Here is a 16,718-nt window from a genome sequence, read left to right on the forward strand (position 1 = left end):
AGGCAATAAGAGCTAATATCACTGACATCAGCTTACTTTGCACTGTGCTAAGGATTTATGTGCATTTAATTTCCAGAACCCTTATAAGGAAGATGCTGTCTCACAGATGATGCAACTGAGGCTCAGAGAGGTTGAGTCATCTGTCCAAAGTTACCTGGCTAGGAGCAGACTTCAGGAGTCCTGAGCCCTGTGCCTGTACTGCCTCTCAATACCAAAGGGGTCGTCAGAGACACTCCTTACCTGGGTGGTAGGTAAAGTGCTGAGGCTGACTTCGTTTTCTCTTCCCATTGATGACGTAGAAGTTCACTTTTACAGGTGTGCGGATATGCTTGTTCCGATATTCAGGGATCTCAACAAAAAGCATGTTCTATAAGGAAGGAGTTGTCATGAACTTAACTGCAATCATGTCTCAGTTCTTACCCAGACCCTAAGCGCATCCAGGCAGCCCAGTGCCTAATGGGTGTTTTGATGTGCCTTTCATCGGTTTACAGGGGAAGTTCAATTTCAGGGGAATTTAACTTGTCAGCGGCAGCAAAAAATAATACTCCATCAAAATATAATAAGGTGTCACAGTTACAAATCAGAGAGTGTGGTGCCCAATAAATGTTGAATTCACTCATTAATATGCACATATTGAGTACCTGTTAGGTCCAAAGCTCTGGGGGACACTGATGAAGGAAGGAGGGAAAGAAGGAAAGAGCATGAAAGAGGGAAACGTGAGGGGGATTGAGAGACACTCGGGTGCGTCACGTGCTTACGGGCTGGCTCTTGTCCTTATCCACCGTGGCTTCCATCTCCCAAATTTGCTGTCCATCTAGAAAAATTCAAAAATGACAGACTTTGAAGGAACTATTAGAAACCAAAGATTTAAGACAAAAACTCACCAACTTCTCTTTATCTTAGCTTGTATATTATGTCATTTCAGTAAGGTGTGTATGTGTCAATATGTGCACGTGTGTGTACATATGTATTTATACATATAAATATTTCCTTTTTCCAAAAGGAAGACATGGTGTCAATAGAAAACAAGGAAACATTGTCCTAAGCAAATTAAGGCAGGAACAGAAAACTCAACGCCACATGTTCTCATTTATAAGTGGGAGCTAAGCATGGGGTACACACGGACATGAAGATGGGAACAGCAGATACTGAGGACTAATGGAGGTGGGAGACAGGGACCAGGGATCTACCAATTGGGTACTATGCTCACTGCCTGAGTGACAGGCTCATTCATACCCGAACCTCAGTGTCATGTAATATACCCATGTAACAAACCACATGTACTTCCCAAATCTAAAAGTTGAAGTTATATTTTAAAAAATTAAAAAATAAAATAATGTTGACAGCCAGAAGAAAGAAAACAGGGCAACAACAGAAAATAAGAAAAAAAATAGAAACTGTCCAGAATCCTACCATCATTTTTTCCCTGTATCTGAATGTCTATCTTTTTTTTTTTTTTTTTTTTTTTTAAAAAAGGCATTATTAAGGGCTGGGCATGGTGGCTTATGCCACCCTTTGGGAGGCCAAGGCAGATGGATCACTTGAGGCTAGGAGTTCGAGACCAGCCTGGCCAGCATGGTGAAACCCCGTCTCTACTAAAAATAAAAATACAAAAATTAGCCAGGTGTGGTTGCAGGTGCCTGTAATCCCAGCTACTTGGGAGGCTGAGGCATGAGAATTGCCTGAACCCAGGAGGCGGACGTTACAGCAAACCAAGATTACACCACTGCACTCCAGACTGGGCGACAGAGTGAGACTTTGTCTCAAAACAAACAAATAAATAAATAAATAAATAAGTAAATAATTTTAAAAAGCATTGTTATATGTTACACTTTATTCTACGCCAAAGCTGTTAGAGAAGCGCCATGACAGGTCCCTGACTGTCCCAGACATGCCTCCTTGGTGGTCTGAGAACACAGGCTTAAAGATGCGGCCCCAAGTCATGAGGGAAGCCAGTGACTTCAGTGGTGTCCTGGCTCACAAGTCACTGAAGAGCAGAAAGACAGGGGCTCACCCTCCACCTTTCCTCAGCAGACAGCCTGGATCTCATGTCACTCATAACTACTGATGAAGAGGTTTTGCTCAGTAAACTCTCCTGTCCAGAAGCAGAACACTACTCCCCCAGTTTGGGGCCAAGAAGTTGGGCCAAAAAAAAAAAAAAACCCTGCATTTGCAAATAATTGATTTCTCTTGCTGACCACCTATACTGGTCATTGGTAGTTTTCAGCTGAAACAAATAATTTCAACAAGTATTTCCAGGGTGTTTTGTGGAACACTGGTTCTGAAGGATATTAAATAGTTTTATGAGAAGGGGGAAAAAATCTACATGCTAATAAGCATTTGGAAACTGCTGAGTCAAAGTCAAATGGCTTTCTTCACTGCAGGACTTCTCAGAAGCTTTAACATGCTGCTGTGCAGAGTAACTCTGCGAGGTGGGCTGGAGTACATAGCACTTCCCAAGGTTTGACCAATGAACCCCTCCCTACTTTTAAGCACAGCTATTCCCATCTTCTGTGATTGCTTAGGTTTGAACCCATATAGTCTTGGCTCTTAAGATTCACCCAGTGAAATCTGGACTTCAAGCGTTCTTAAACATACTCCCACCCACCTCCCCCATGAAAAATTAATATAAAGTATTGTGATTGCTCTCTAGATGATCTTAACAAGGAACAAGCAATGAACATGCTAGAGCCCTTTGTAACAATTAAGTCTGTAAGTCCTGACCTTACAGCGCAATTCCTGAAATGACTCAGCAAGACATGGGCTATGTTAAAAGGGAAAAGAACAGGCAGTTTGTTTACTGACTCTCACTCTAGTGTCCCTTGGTCCCTGCTGAAGGGACCAAGTCATATTTATCACCATCTCCCCAACACGCACAAATGCCTAATCAACATCTCATGACTGGACAGACAGAAGTGTCAGCAGCTCCAAAGGCTGCTGGTGAGGCCAAGAAAAGGCCAAAGGCTAACATCACACATGCCCCCTTGATGAGGGCAGAATACTTCGGCCCCCTGTTTTCTCAGACAACTGAGCAGGCATGTCTGATGCTCAAAAGGAAGCAAGCGAAGATCGCTGGATGGACATCGAGGAATTGGAAGTGAAGTCATCAAGACCTGAGTCCTTTCAGTGTGCAAAGTCCTGTACAGAACTAGTCAGGGACAATCCTCATTTCTTTGTCAAAGACAAGTCAAAGACCACCCAACAGAGACACATGTCCCCTTTTCAGGTAGAGGTCACCACCAGGAGCGTGACTGTACAGGCCAAGCTAGGGTCTTCATCAAAAAGTGGATCCTCATCCACACCTGCAAAGTGAGCTTGAAGCCTGAAGACTGAGTAAGAAATGAACAGCGGAAATGGCAACATGTTGATGTTTGGTTTGTCACCCTCCCCCATAGCCTCTCCTTGCCTGAATTGAATTCTTGAATTCTGCTACCAACAGCATCATTTCTTTTTCCACTTATATGAGCTTGCTTTGAAAAAAAAAAAAAAAAGGATCATTTTCAGAAGTTCATAATAGGGAAGAAAGGGAGAAAATAGTAGCTGGAAATGTGATCAGGAAGTATTAAGTAGGATCCATAAAGCTTCCATTCCCAGTTGTCTTTCAGGCTCACACCAATAAGTGGCAGATGAAACAGAAAATACAAAATGGCGGTCCAACAAAAAGGGTGTCACCAAGAGGAGAGTTCTCATGGACTGTCCTCTCCGGGTCAAGGGACCCAACACGAAGAAGGAGACCTTTTCCCACCTCTGGTGGGTGTGCATGGCAGACAAAACTCTACCCACTGACAGCCATAGAATTCCAGCACACAGGTTCTTGAGAGTACCCTTAGAAACTAGCCAGCCCTGCACTGGCAGACAAGGAAACTGAGGCCCAGAGAAGCAAGGCGGCTGTGCAAAGACCCACAGTAGTTATTAAATCACAGCCTTTAAGCAACAACTGACATAATCTAATAACGAAGGAGATGGCTTCAAAGACAGGTCAAGGTTGTTACACGAGAGAAACTTACCAGATCACTGTGAGGCTAGAAGGTTCCTGGGAGGCTGGAGAAAGATCTCATGTGGGTGGGACCCTTGTAGGGTCACTCACCACAAAGATTCATGCAGATGCAGATTTCAAGCCCTTCCCTGCTTTGCTGTGCCCTCAAGATACCGTGGAAGCTTCACTGTGGCCCTCAAGGCCCTGCACAACCTGGCTCCTACCCTCATTCCTGCCTCTCCAGGCACTGTTCTTACCCCTGAGTCTTATGAGCGCTCACTACATGCCTGGCATCACTCTAAGCACCTCGTATACATGGGCTTGCCTCATCTGTACAGCACCCATAGGAGGCAGGTCTCCTCACCCCATCCTACAGGGGAGGACACCAGGCACAGAGAGGCAAGAGCACAGGCCAAGGTCACACAGCCAGACCCTGTGGGGAAGCCGGATTGGAACCCAGGCAGCCTGGCCTCAGCATCAGCACTCCTTACGCAGTTTCAGATCCCTGTGCCTTGCAGCTCCTCCATCTAGTTCCTCTCCTCTGAGTTCCAGCCACAGCAACCAGCCCTTCCTCGGGACGCCCCAAAGTGAGGCGGTGGGCCGCCACATCCCACAGCCTCCCCAGAGCCCGGTAAGTGTGGGCCACAGGGAAAGACGCCCATGGGGGGCAGGGGGAAAGTCCTGCCCTCTCCAGTGTTCTCTTCCAGGCCTTCCACAACACGCTGACTGGAACCCTGAGCCTTCCTGGCCATGTCCTGCGGCCACAACCAACTTCTGTCACCCCAGTGCTCTGCCATTTTACTCCCATGTACCCCAAATTTCGGAGCAGACACACCCAGCTTCAAATCCCTGACTACCCCCAATGATTTGTGAGACCTTAGATATGGCATGATCTCTCTCCCTGCCTCTTATCCAACATATGGAGATAATCATAGTACCCACACCTTATGGGGTCGTTCTGAAGATTAAATATGGTAACAGACCCGAGCAGGGTATTATATAAATGTTCAGGGCCGGGTGCGGTGGCTCATGCCTGTGATCCCAGCACTTTGGGAGGCCAAGGCGGGCAGATCACCTGAGGTCAAGAGTTTGGGACTAGCCAGGCCAACATGGTAAAACCCCGTCTCTACTAAAAATACAAAAAATTAGTCAGCATGGTGGCATGCACCTGTAATCCCAGCTACTTGGGGAGCTGAGGCAGGAGGATCTCTTGAACCCAGAGATGGAGGTTGCAGTGAGCTGAGAGCATGCCATTGCACTCCAGCCTGGGCAACAAGAGCAAAACTCCATCTCAAAAAAAAAAAAAAAGTTCAACAGATACCTGTTACGATTATGGCTAGTGGCAACAGATTATTTCAACACTGTCTTCTTTATCATTTGTTGCACATATTCCACAATGTGTCAATACTGAGAAAAACACAAGCATTTTAAAATCAGAAAATAATAAACATTTTCCAAGTGCATTTTATGATTGCAATACTTCTGCCTACAGGTTTGGGCTGGAGGGAATTTATGAAGTGACAAAGTCTGTTATGGGAGACTGCAGCATGGTGCCTGATTTTCCTTTGCTTTCCAAAGTGGGTCTTTTCACCATTAACCTTAAAAACACACACAGAGAAAAAGACCTCAGAGGAATAAGAAATCAAAACTTAAACTATGAGCCAAGGGTCCATCTTCTTTCTTTTGCACCCTTTTGGTACCAGAAGCTCCAAGGGCAGCCAAGGAATCTGGCCTGACCTGTACTTTCTCATGGAAGGTCTGCACTCGGTCCTGGACAAACAAGTCCCCAACAGGAAGTGAAAGCCCACATCCGTTGTCTTTCTTGATTTTATGCAGCACGTGCAAGACACACTCCAGGAGGCTGGTCTCTAAGGGAAGTGTGCGGTTTGCAAGGTACCTTGGGGTCATTTTCCCAGGCTCCTCCTCCCCACTCCACCCCGCATCCACGGGTGCACAAGTCCTGGGCTTTCGCCTGGAGAACCCAATAATCCCAACCTCTGAATTGCACTCCCATGGGGCAGTAGAATTCAAAACAAATGCTGATGGGGCCAGGTGTGGTGGTTCACACCTGTAATCCCAGCACTTTGGGAGGCCGAGGCTAGTGGATCACTTGAGGTCAGGAGTTCAAGACCAGCCTGGCCAACATGGCGAAACCCCATCTCTACTACAAATACAAAAATTAGCGAGGCATGGTGGCGGGCACTTGCAATCCCAGCTACTCGGGAGGCTGAGGCAGGAGAATCGCTTGAACCTGGGAGGTGGAGGTTGCAGTGAGCCGAGATCGCACCACTGCACTCCAGCCTGGGTGACAGAGCAAGACTTCATCTCAAAAATAAAAAATAAATGCTGATGGAGTTTTCTCAGCCTGATGTCACTCTGCCCAGGTTCAAGTTCTGTCCCCAAAGTTTACTCGCTGTGTGGCCTTCGAGTGGCAGCTCTCTGTGCCTCAGTTTCCTCATAAGCAAAAATGATAAAGTTTGGCCAGGTTCGGTGGCTCATGCCTGTAATCCCAGCACTTTGGGAGGCTGAGGTAGGTGGACCACCTGAGGTCAGGAGTTCGAGACCCACCTGACCAACATGGTGAAACCCTGTCTCTACTAAAAATACAAAAAATTAGCTGGGCGTCGTAGTGGGCGCCTGTAATCCCAGCTACTTGGGAGGCTGAGGCAGGAGAATCGCTTGAACCCAGGAGGCGGAGGTTGCAGTGAACCGAGATCACACCATTGCACTCCAGCCTGGACAACAAGAGCAAAACTCCATCTCAAAAAAAAAAAAAAAGATAAAGTTAATATTACTGAACTTAAGAAGATGTGGCGAGAATTAAAATAGACAGTGTATGTGAAATGCTTAGTAAAATTCCCAGCGCATAGTTAATGCTGCTGTCATTACTATGATTTTAGAATTTGGAGTCTTGCATTGTTCTGATTCCAGTAAAAAAGAATTGAAGGGCCATCCTGACCCAAGTGCTTTGGTGGGTATTGAAGTTTTTTGCTTCATTTCATTGCATTGAATTCCTCATTGCAAATAAATAAAATGGTCATAAAAAGTATTTATTGGTAGGGGACTGGTTGAATTAATTATGGGCCACCTGTAATTAGTATGGAAAATCAGTAGAAGAGCACTGGGCAGCCCTTAGGTAGATTTGTGTTTTCTAACCTGAAAACATGACCCTGTTATATTAAAAAGCAGACTTTGCTGGGCACGGTGGCTCACGCCTGTAATCCCAGCACTTTGGGAAGCCGAGGTGGGTGGATCACTTGAGGTCCGGAGTTTGAGACCAGCCTGGTCAACATGCTGAAATCCCGTCTCTACTAAAAATACAAAAATTAGCTGGGTGTGGTGGTACGTGCCTGTAATCCCAGCTACTCAGGAGGCTGAGGCATGAGAATCACTTGAATCCGGGAGGTAGAGGTTGCAGTAAGCTGAGATCGCACCACTGCAGTCCAGCCTGGGCGACAAAGTGAGCCTCTGCCTCAAAAAAATAAAGTAAAATAAAATAAAAAGCAGATTTTAAAAAAATGCTGCAGACCAGTATGTACCGCATGATGCCGCTTTGTAAGTCTATTCTTAAGTCTGCTTAAACTTAGAAAGCCTGTGCCCCAAGCTACTCATATAGTTGTACCTCCAGGGCTGGGCCTGAATGCGTGAGGTGAGACCTTCATGCCTTTCTTCACTGATTCAAGAAACATGTAACATCACAGTGACTTTAATTTGTTTATATTTTTATTATTTTTAAATAAAGTTTTTTTTTTTTCTTAAGAAAAAGGCACATTGCAACTGCCTGTTGACTTTCCTGTCTCTTGGGAGCCCTCCGGGGCCACAGCCTGAGAGGGAGGCTGGGCATGGACCATCAGCTCTGACTCAGCTCCGGCACAGCTGTACCCCAGGCCGACAGATGGACCATGTATGCCTTCCAGCCCTCCGGGGCCCCCAGACAGGGAGGCAGGGCCGAACATTCCACCCAGGCTCAAGAGAGACATGGACTCAGGGTTGCTTATGTCTACTGAGGTGGGGACCCAGCCTCTCTACCCAGCTTTCCTCCCCTGATTCCATTAGACACACTGGCCTTCTCTCTCCCTCCAACAGCCACACCTGCCTATCTCCAGGCCTTGGAACTTGCTGTTGCCACCTCTCAAGATGCTTTTCTTCAGCTCTTCTGTGACCATCCCCTTCCCATCCTTCAGGTGCAGCTCAAGGAGACCCCCACTTCATCCCACACCATCGCCTTATAACTTTCTACTCCTCCCTTCCAGCCTGAAATCATTTTAGCTACCTATTGGTTTGCTATCTCCACCCAGCCTCAGGCTGTGAGTTACCCCAGAGCAGGGCTATAGCTATCTCATTCTCTGCTTTATCCTTAGCTCTACAGCATCTGGCACATAATAGTTGCTCAATTAATACTGGCTGACTAAACAAACAAATTGACCTCAGGATCCTCCAGTGTGCACCCTACAGCCAGGGTCCAGGAAACGTCTGACCACTGACCTCTCCAGCCGCAGGACCCTGCAAGGAGGAATCACCAAGCCCTTATTACGGGATCCTTTGTGGGAATCAGCTGATGAGGAAGGAGCTGGGAATATGGGTGCAGACAAGGAATCAAACACAATCAGAGCAACACAGCCCAGACAGCATTCCCAGTGCCATTGACCAGAAGTTCCGTATAATCCACCTCCCAACCCACACCTTGGGTCTGGGACACTGGGCAGACCTACCCCCGTGGAACAGGACTGAGAAGACCAAGTATGCGTCTACCGCTCTGGGCTGAGATGAAATAAAGGACTTCGGTCTCTTGAGCAGATGTTCAGGCAAAATTACCCCATCCAAAATTAACAAGGACTGGCAGCCGGTGTGAAAACAGCCCTTCCAAGTCTTAGTCAGAGGGGAAGAGAAAGGAGCCAACCACTTTGGGCAAAAGGGTTAGGTCTAGAGAAGACTTAGCACGACTCTGCAAGTTAAAAAAAAAAAACAAAAAAAATAGGGTGGGGGGATGGCTAAAGTAACATCATAGCCTTTGTTTTGTGTTTGTTTGTTTTTGAAACAGGGTCTCACTTCATTGCCCAGGCAGGAGTCCATGGCGCGATCTCAGCTCACTGCAACCTCCACCTCCCAGGTTCAAGAGATTCTCCTGCCTCAGCCTCCCAAGTAGCTGGGATTACAGGCACATGCCACCACGGCCGGCTAATTTTTGCATTTCAAGTAGAGATGGAGTTTCACCATGTTGGCCAGGCTGGTCTTGAACTCCTGACCTCAGGTGATCCGCCCGCCTTGGCCTCCCAAAGTGCTGGGATTATAGGCATGAGCCACCACGCCCACCTGACATTATAGCCTCTGCTTTATCTTCACTGCAGAGTCAACTCCAGAAGAAAACCCCTACTAGATGCAAGAAGAATGGGCATCGCTAACCAGCCCATTTGCTGATGTATGGCCCCTATACTTTCGTTGGTTTCCTGGTTTCTCTTTGCAGGCAATTATTTAACCCTGTGATGGAACAAAGCAGCCAGGAAGCAGTAGGGTTGGCCGTGGGTTGGGGCTGGAGTCTTAGCAGTCAGCCTGGAGGAGCTGCGGGCTCATGTCAGCACTCCGGGAGAAATGAGCAAGCTTTTGGGAGGAGGAAGGCAAATCCGTCCTCACCCGGGCTGTGAGCATGCCACTGGGCTCGAGGCGAATGGGGAGGAAATCAAAGTGTCAGCTCGTGTTAGGAAACCGCACGTGATGCTTCCCAGTCCTGGCCGTGCTTTTAAAAATTAGCCAAATAAAAATGGTTGAAGTCATTTCAGTCTGCTCTTTATGACTGCTAACTAGCAGAAAAACATGTCCTCCCTGGAAGCATGGGCTTAATGAGCCCAGCAGACAGGGGTGGGGTGGGGGAGATTCAGGAATGGCCCCGCCAGCTTAGGATTTCAGCCGCCCGACAGGGTAACACTGCTCAAATGGATTTACTGAGATCTAGAAAGGAAGTCCCTTGATTCCCGAGTCTCCTGCCCCACTACTTCCTTGGTGGGCTTGCCCCAACCATCCCCCACCGGGACAACTGGTCCAGCTGCTCACTCACCTCCCAGCTTCTCCGAGTGCTGCCCCCCACCAAGTCCACTGTTCATACAGGTGGCCAGAGCACTCTTAAACATCAACCAGACCATGCCACTCCCCTGCTCAAAAACCTCCAACAACTACCTGTTGCTTTGGGAATTCAATCCAAACTCCTTGCCATGTCTGCAGGGCCCAGCTGGGCCTGCCCCCCGCAGCACCTCTCCAGGCTGGGCTCTCACTCTCACGACGCACCAGCCGCCCGGGCCTGCTTCCCATTCCTCAAATGCCCTAAGCTCATCTCCACGCTGGGGCCTTGGCACTGGGCAGCTCCTTTTGCCTGGGACACTCTCCCAGCAGTCCTTGCAGCTCTCTCTTTCCCACCTTCAGGGGTCTGCTCAAAGCCATCTCCTCCAGCAAGACCTCCCTGACTCCTCCATCCAGAGTTACCAGATTTAACCAATAAAAATACAGGATGTTCAGTTAAACTTGGACTGCAGAAAACAACGAATACCTTTTTACTGCAAGTATGTCCCAAACTCCTTGCCATTGTATAGAACATACTTTTACTAAAGAAATTCACTGTTTGGGATTCAAATTTAACTGCACATCCTATATTTTCCCCCCTAACTCCACGCCCTTTTCTCTCTTGGGCCTGTGACCTGGTTTCCCTGGCTTCATAGCATTTTCCCCATCTGAAAGTGTCCTGCTTATAAACAAGTTTCAGACCGTCCACTCCCAAGGGCAGGGACCTCACCTGCCATGTGTCCCCTGTGCCTGGCATGGCACTGCACATAGTAGGTGCTCAATAAACACCCGGGAAATGAACATGGAAGCACCGGGGGCTGAGTGAGTGGAGCAAGCCTGAAAGGGCACGCTTGGATGCTCAGTCAAGGTCAATCTTACACAGAGGCCGGATTTCAGCTCCTCCCCTGTCCCACCCTAGATGTGACTCTTCTCGGCCCTAAGCGGTCATCTGTGGATGATCCCCACACATTTCAGACAGCCAGCTACTCTGGGAACCAGGAAGTTGGGGTTTCAGGCCCAGCCCTCCACTGATGAACTCTGTCACCTCAAAGAAGTCTAGTGACCACACTGTGTGACTCGACTTCCCCATCCGTAAAATGGGAAGGGGAGGAAGCAGACCATGAGTTACCCTCCCTCCAGCTGCCAGGCTATGACTCCAGGAGTCTGATGGGTCTGGGGTAAGGACAGGAGAGGAATTCACCTCGCCAAGAAGGACTCTTCTCCCAGATAAGAAACCAACATGGCTCTGCCCTCTGAACCCTGTGTGAAGTCAACCAGGCTCCCAGAGTGCAGGTAGAAGGGCAGCTGATGTTTTCTGAGCACCTACTATGTGCCTGATACTTTCAGTTCCTTGATCTCCTTCTATTGCTAATACACCACCAACCCCATCTCAGAGATGGGAAAACTGAGTCCCAAGGTACATAGTGTGAGGCCAATCCAGGCTTCAGGCCAAGTCTGCTGGGTGATTCAAAATCCAGCCTTTGAAGTGGGAATTACACAAAGGCCTTTGGTACCAGGAACAATTTCTGATGGTGGAAGTGCTTAGACACAACGAGTGTTCTAACTAAAAACTCATTTCTCTGTGGCCTCCTTCAAATGGATGCAAACGGAATGAACTGCAGGATTCTTGGACTTAAAAGCCTGTTCTTCAATGCAGGGGACCAAGTTTAGGCAAATATTTAGATCCCTGAAAACGAGACCATTTTCTCTATCTCCACGGCAGCTTCGGAGTTGCAATCTGGATCGCATCTTTGGAGAGCAGCTTCGTGTCCCAGCAAAGCTGTGGGTAAGTGATGGGCTCCAGCCCGGGGGGCCACTGACACCAGGGACATGAGTCACAGAGGGCAAAGGTCCGGAGAGCCTTAGTCATGCCCCAGCCCTGTCTGGAGTCTGACATTTCCCAGAGGGAAGCCCCATCTAGAGACTCCCATACCAGGTCTATTGTTTCAGAGAACATCACGCCGGGTACAACCAAACCCAGGGAGAGAAACAGGTGGGAAGAGCAGGTGTCTGCTCTAAGATGGTTCCGATTGTTCCAGGGCACAAATTCACGGAAAAATACTTAATTTAGCAAAAAAAAAAAATTATTTTAAGCACATGCATTTATATTTATTAAACAAAGCTCAAAATACAACCTTTGGGGACCTCCAAGTAATAAAATGACTCATGTCAGGATATGATGACTCAGTGGGAAAGAGGGAATTCCACCACCCACGCGTCCTTTCTAAAAAATCAATTTGTCCTCTGGACAGGTGATGGGAGCCTCTGCCATCAGACCGTTCCAAGAAAATCGTCCAGCAAAACAAAACAAAAAATTCTCTTCAAACAATTTAAGTTTCAAAGCTGAGTAATCTGATGCAGGCCAGTTTCCAACCTACGCCCCCGCGGGACACACAGAGCCAGGGAGCTAGTTGGCCAAGCCTGGGGGCCTGAATTAAGAAGGATTTACCAGCCGAAAAATTCCAAAACTCTGTGTCATGTGAAGGAACCTTCCAAAACATTGGATCCCACCCAGGCGCAGCGAGTCGCTCAAAGCCATGGCAACCCCTTTCCCGCTGCCACATCACTTTTATTTTTGTGTCCTTAGATTTTTTCCTGTTTTGCAATGTTTTGCTGGGACCCCCGACTCCGCCTGAGGCCCTGTGGCCAAGGGCCAGGGTTCCCACTGAAGTCAGGAACAGCCTGGACTTCCCAGCGTGAACTTTGCCTGAAGGGTTACACATTTTTTAAATTTCAGAGAACATCCAAATGGCTTTTCAGCAATTACTGAGAATGATAAATAGGAAAGACCCTGATTGTTCTGTTTGGTTTCTCTGTCCTCTCTGACATGACTAGAAAAAATTACTCGAGTTGATGACAAATGCTGCCTTGGGATTCCACCTCTGTCACCAGTTGTGGGCTGACTTGGGGTGCATGACTTGACATCTGTGAGCCTCAGTTACCTCATCTGTAAAATGGGGATAATGCTGCCCACTTCTCAGGGCTGGAGTGACAACTAAAAGAGATGCATTCATTCAACAACACAAATGAGCACCTGCTATGTGCCGGGGACCACTCTGGATGCTGAGGATACAGCAGCAAACGCTGAGACTCTGCTGTCAAGGAACTAAGAGTCCAGCATGAGAGACCAGGTGATAAATGAACAGACAGACAAGGTGATTTCAACAGCGCTAAGTGCCCCCAAGAAAACAGAGCCGGGCAGTGGCACAGAAGGTGACAAGGTGTCTGGGAAGCGGGACAACTTCAGAATGACGGTCAAGGAGGACCCCGTGGAGGAAGTGACCTTTGAGCTGAGACTGGGAGGAATAGGAGGCGGCAGGCTTGAAAAGAAATGGTGGAGGAGGCCAGACGCAGTGGCTCGCGCCTGTAATCCCAACACTTTGGGAGGCCGAGGCAGGCAGATTATGAGGTCAGGAGATTGAGACCATCCTGGCTAACATGGTGAAACCCCGTCTCTACTAAACAAACTACAAAAAATTAGCCAGGCGTCGTGGCAGGTGCCTATAGTCCCAGCTACTCAGGAGGCTGGGGCAGGAGAATGGCGTGAACCTGGGAGGCGGAGCTTGCAGTGAGCCGAGATCGCGCACTCGCGCCACGCCACTCCAGCCTGGGCGACAGAGCAAAACTCCGTCTCAAAAAAAAAGAAAAGAAAAGAAAAGAAAAGAAAAGAAATGGTGGAGGAACATTCTAAGAGCAAACGGAGAAAGCCAAGGTCCTGAGACAGAAATGGGCTTGGGGTGTTTGAGGACAGAGTGAAGCCAGGTGTTGCTATGGCCAAGTGGCAGGGAGAGAGTCAAAAAAGCTGAGGTCAGAGAAATGGGCAGAGCCAGATCACACAGGCTCTTGAAAGTCACAAAAATAATCAAAAATAGTAATACAAATAATATAATAATCATTATTATTATTGCTGCTATAAATAAGATGCCATTTTCCAAAACACCAAGCTTTTCTAACTTAAGAAACACCACGCTGCCCCTCTCCTACTGTTTTTCCACTGCTCTCCAATTTGTCATCTTGCTGGAGTGGAAACTGCCAATTCCATTTTAGTCGACAGCTATAAAAAGAACATTGGAGCTGGTGGTGCCGATGACCAAACTCGGGGCTAAGATTAGCCCAGGAGGCTGTCACCTTTCCTTAATGTGAGAAACAGCTGGGATTCCCCTTCCTTGGAAAACTTCAACTGTTCCGACCCGCCCCGCAGAGCCCTTGCTGGCCAAATGTCCATGGAGATGGGAACGGGGATGAGTTTTGGAAAAAAGAAGTTGAGCAACAGGGATTCCCCCTGCAGAAGGCGTCCCGGGCTGGGAGGTGAGCTCTTGGGGTCAAAAGAGCAGGACCAGCAAATGCAAGGCGAGCCCCCTCTCTGCAGAGCCCTCAGAGCCAGACATCCCCCGCAGAGAAGCCCTCCGTGTCCCTAACACCCCCGATTGTCTCTTGTCGTTAATCCAGGAACTACATTCACCTGGGATTCTTCAGTTAGGCATGGAAGGGTCAGAAATGTATCCTCTTGATGCCAGAAACACACTAGAGAATTCAAACTGCTGCTCAGAGCGGTGAAGTGGTTAATTCAAGGATCTCTATCACCACAAAATGGGTAAGCCTGTGGCTCAGAGCAGCTGAAGGGTCTTCATGCAAAATTAACCTGGTTCTAAGCTTTTTAAGCATAGAACAGCAGAGTCCAAGGTGTGGGGTCTAGAGCCAGGCTGCCTGAGGTCATCCCACCACTGCCCTTTATCAGCTGTGTGATCTTCACTAAGTTACTTAACTTCTCTGTGCTCAGTTTCTCACCAGTAAAATTGAGAAAACAGTAGTCTATCTTGTAGGGCTCTTATGAGGGATCAGATTAGTTAGCACATACAAAGTGCTTAGAATAAGGCCTGGCACGTAGTTCATTATTAATGAACTACTAATTACTAATTACTAAATTACTAATAACGTTCATTATTAGTACTTACTACTGTTTTTTAATGTCTCTTGGTTCCATGAGATAAAGTCTTACTTGTCTTTGTTTTTCTACAGCCAAAATATAATGATGATAATAAAAAAAGCTAACATCTAATGAGCATGTTCAATGTTCTGAGCCCTATGCAAAGCACCCAACCTGTATAATCTCATTTAATCTTGCCTCCCAAGAGAAGTAAATCATCATCTGTATCTTACAAAAGAGGAAATGTCAGCCCAGATAGGTGAAGTAACTTACTCAGAACGACACAGCTACTAAATGCAGATCAGGGATTTGAACCCAGGCCATCTGACCTCAGAGCTGTGCTGGTGACCGCTGTGGGTTACAGCCCCCCAAATCTCTCCCAGCCTAGGCCAGCACCTGGGGCAGCATGTGTCAACTGAATGATGACTATGTCCTGAGTAATGAATATCACAAGACCATAAAAATAATAACAAAAGCACACGCCTGTAATCCCAAATAGGAGGCTGAGGCAGGAAGGTCACTGGAGTTCACTATGTTGAACTCACTATGTTGCCCAAGAGTTCAAGGCCAGCCTGGGCAACATAGTTAGACCCCACTTCAAAAAATAACGATGAACATCCCATGAGCACTAAGTGCATGCTGCTTATTTACATATTTAACTCCAGGAAAGAAAGACTGTCACTATCTCATTTTACAGACAGGGAAGCTGAGGCCCAAAGAGGTTGAATGACAGGTCAATGCTGAATATCACCTGTGGACGAGTCCCCTGGATTCTCCAAGCTAAACTGTCTGCCTCCCATGGGTGCCAGCTTAGATGAGACCACACACGGAAAGTGGCAGGCACAGGGCTGCCTGCAGACAGTGGCCAATAATAGGAGCTGTGATTATTACTCTTGTTCTTAACAGCCAACTTTTCACAGCTGAAACAGGCTCTGTGTTTTCCTGCCTTCAAGAGGTAAATATGAAATTTCTTCTGAAACCAAGAGAATAGAAGCTAGAGAATAAATGCCATTCACTCATTCCACAAATGCTTAATTGATGCCCTTGGATAGCTTCAGAATAATTAAACTCCCAGAGTGCTTAAAAGCTGGCTGGCTCCTAACTCCGTAAGGAACTTGGTAGGATCCAGCCTCCAACTCTTTCCTGCACAGTTCCATCAGCAACAAAAAGGTTTCAGTGTAAATAGAAACCACTCAGCCAACAGAGCCCTGTGTGGCTGGATCAGCCCCTCAAGGCAAAGCAGGCAGAGGCCAGGCCTCCTCCCTGCACCCCACTTTGCAGGACAGCTCGGGGGAGATGTGCAGGCATTCCGCCAAGCAGATGCTGGGCCTGAACTGCTGAGACGCACAGGGGAAGGCTTAAGGTGACCCTGATTCTGATTTTTCCTCATGCTCTTTTCCTTTGTCTTTCCTGAAAATTTCTAAGCTGTAGACCAGCAGTTGTTGACCAGTGGCAATATTGCCCCCCAGGGCAAATTTGGCAAGGTCTGGAGACATTTTTGGTTGTCACAACTTGGGCCGCACTACTGGTGTCACGTGGGTGGAGGTCAGGGATGCTGTTGAACATCCTGCAGTGCCCAGGACAGCGCCCCTGCCAAGTCATTATCTGGGCCAAACTGTCAATAATGCTGAGGCTAAAAATGTGGTATAGACCAGGGGTCTTCAATCCCGGACCACAGACCGGTACTAGGCGCACAGCAGTAAGTGGGTGGCGGGCGAGAGAGCAAAGCTTCCTCTGTATTGACAGCCACTCCCCATCACTTGC

At 47.7% G+C, this 16,718-nt stretch overlaps 1 protein-coding gene and 1 long non-coding RNA gene across 4 annotated transcripts in view; one reads left to right on the plus strand and one right to left on the minus strand.

Moving 5' to 3' along the window:
- Positions 1-9,741, plus strand: part of LOC117977269 (uncharacterized) — a 262,398-nt gene extending 252,657 nt beyond the window's left edge. Inside the window, exon 7 of the long non-coding RNA XR_008622354.1 lies at positions 9,018-9,741. This is a non-coding gene — a long non-coding RNA (uncharacterized LOC117977269). The remainder of the gene's footprint in view (positions 1-9,017) is intronic.
- NFATC2 (nuclear factor of activated T cells 2) overlaps positions 1-16,718 on the minus strand; it is a 176,959-nt gene that overhangs the window by 48,614 nt on the left and 111,627 nt on the right. For all 3 annotated transcript variants that reach the window (XM_063601232.1, XM_034947643.4, XM_034947644.3), the window contains exons 7-8: positions 759-814; positions 241-367 (exon numbers count right to left, since the gene is read on the minus strand). In XM_063601232.1, coding sequence (XP_063457302.1) covers positions 241-367; positions 759-814 — 183 coding nt within the window. The remainder of the gene's footprint in view (positions 1-240; positions 368-758; positions 815-16,718) is intronic.

The sequence above is a fragment of the Pan paniscus genome, chromosome 21, assembly GCF_029289425.2.
Source record: "Pan paniscus chromosome 21, NHGRI_mPanPan1-v2.0_pri, whole genome shotgun sequence".
NCBI classification, from domain to species: Eukaryota; Metazoa; Chordata; class Mammalia; order Primates; family Hominidae; genus Pan; species Pan paniscus.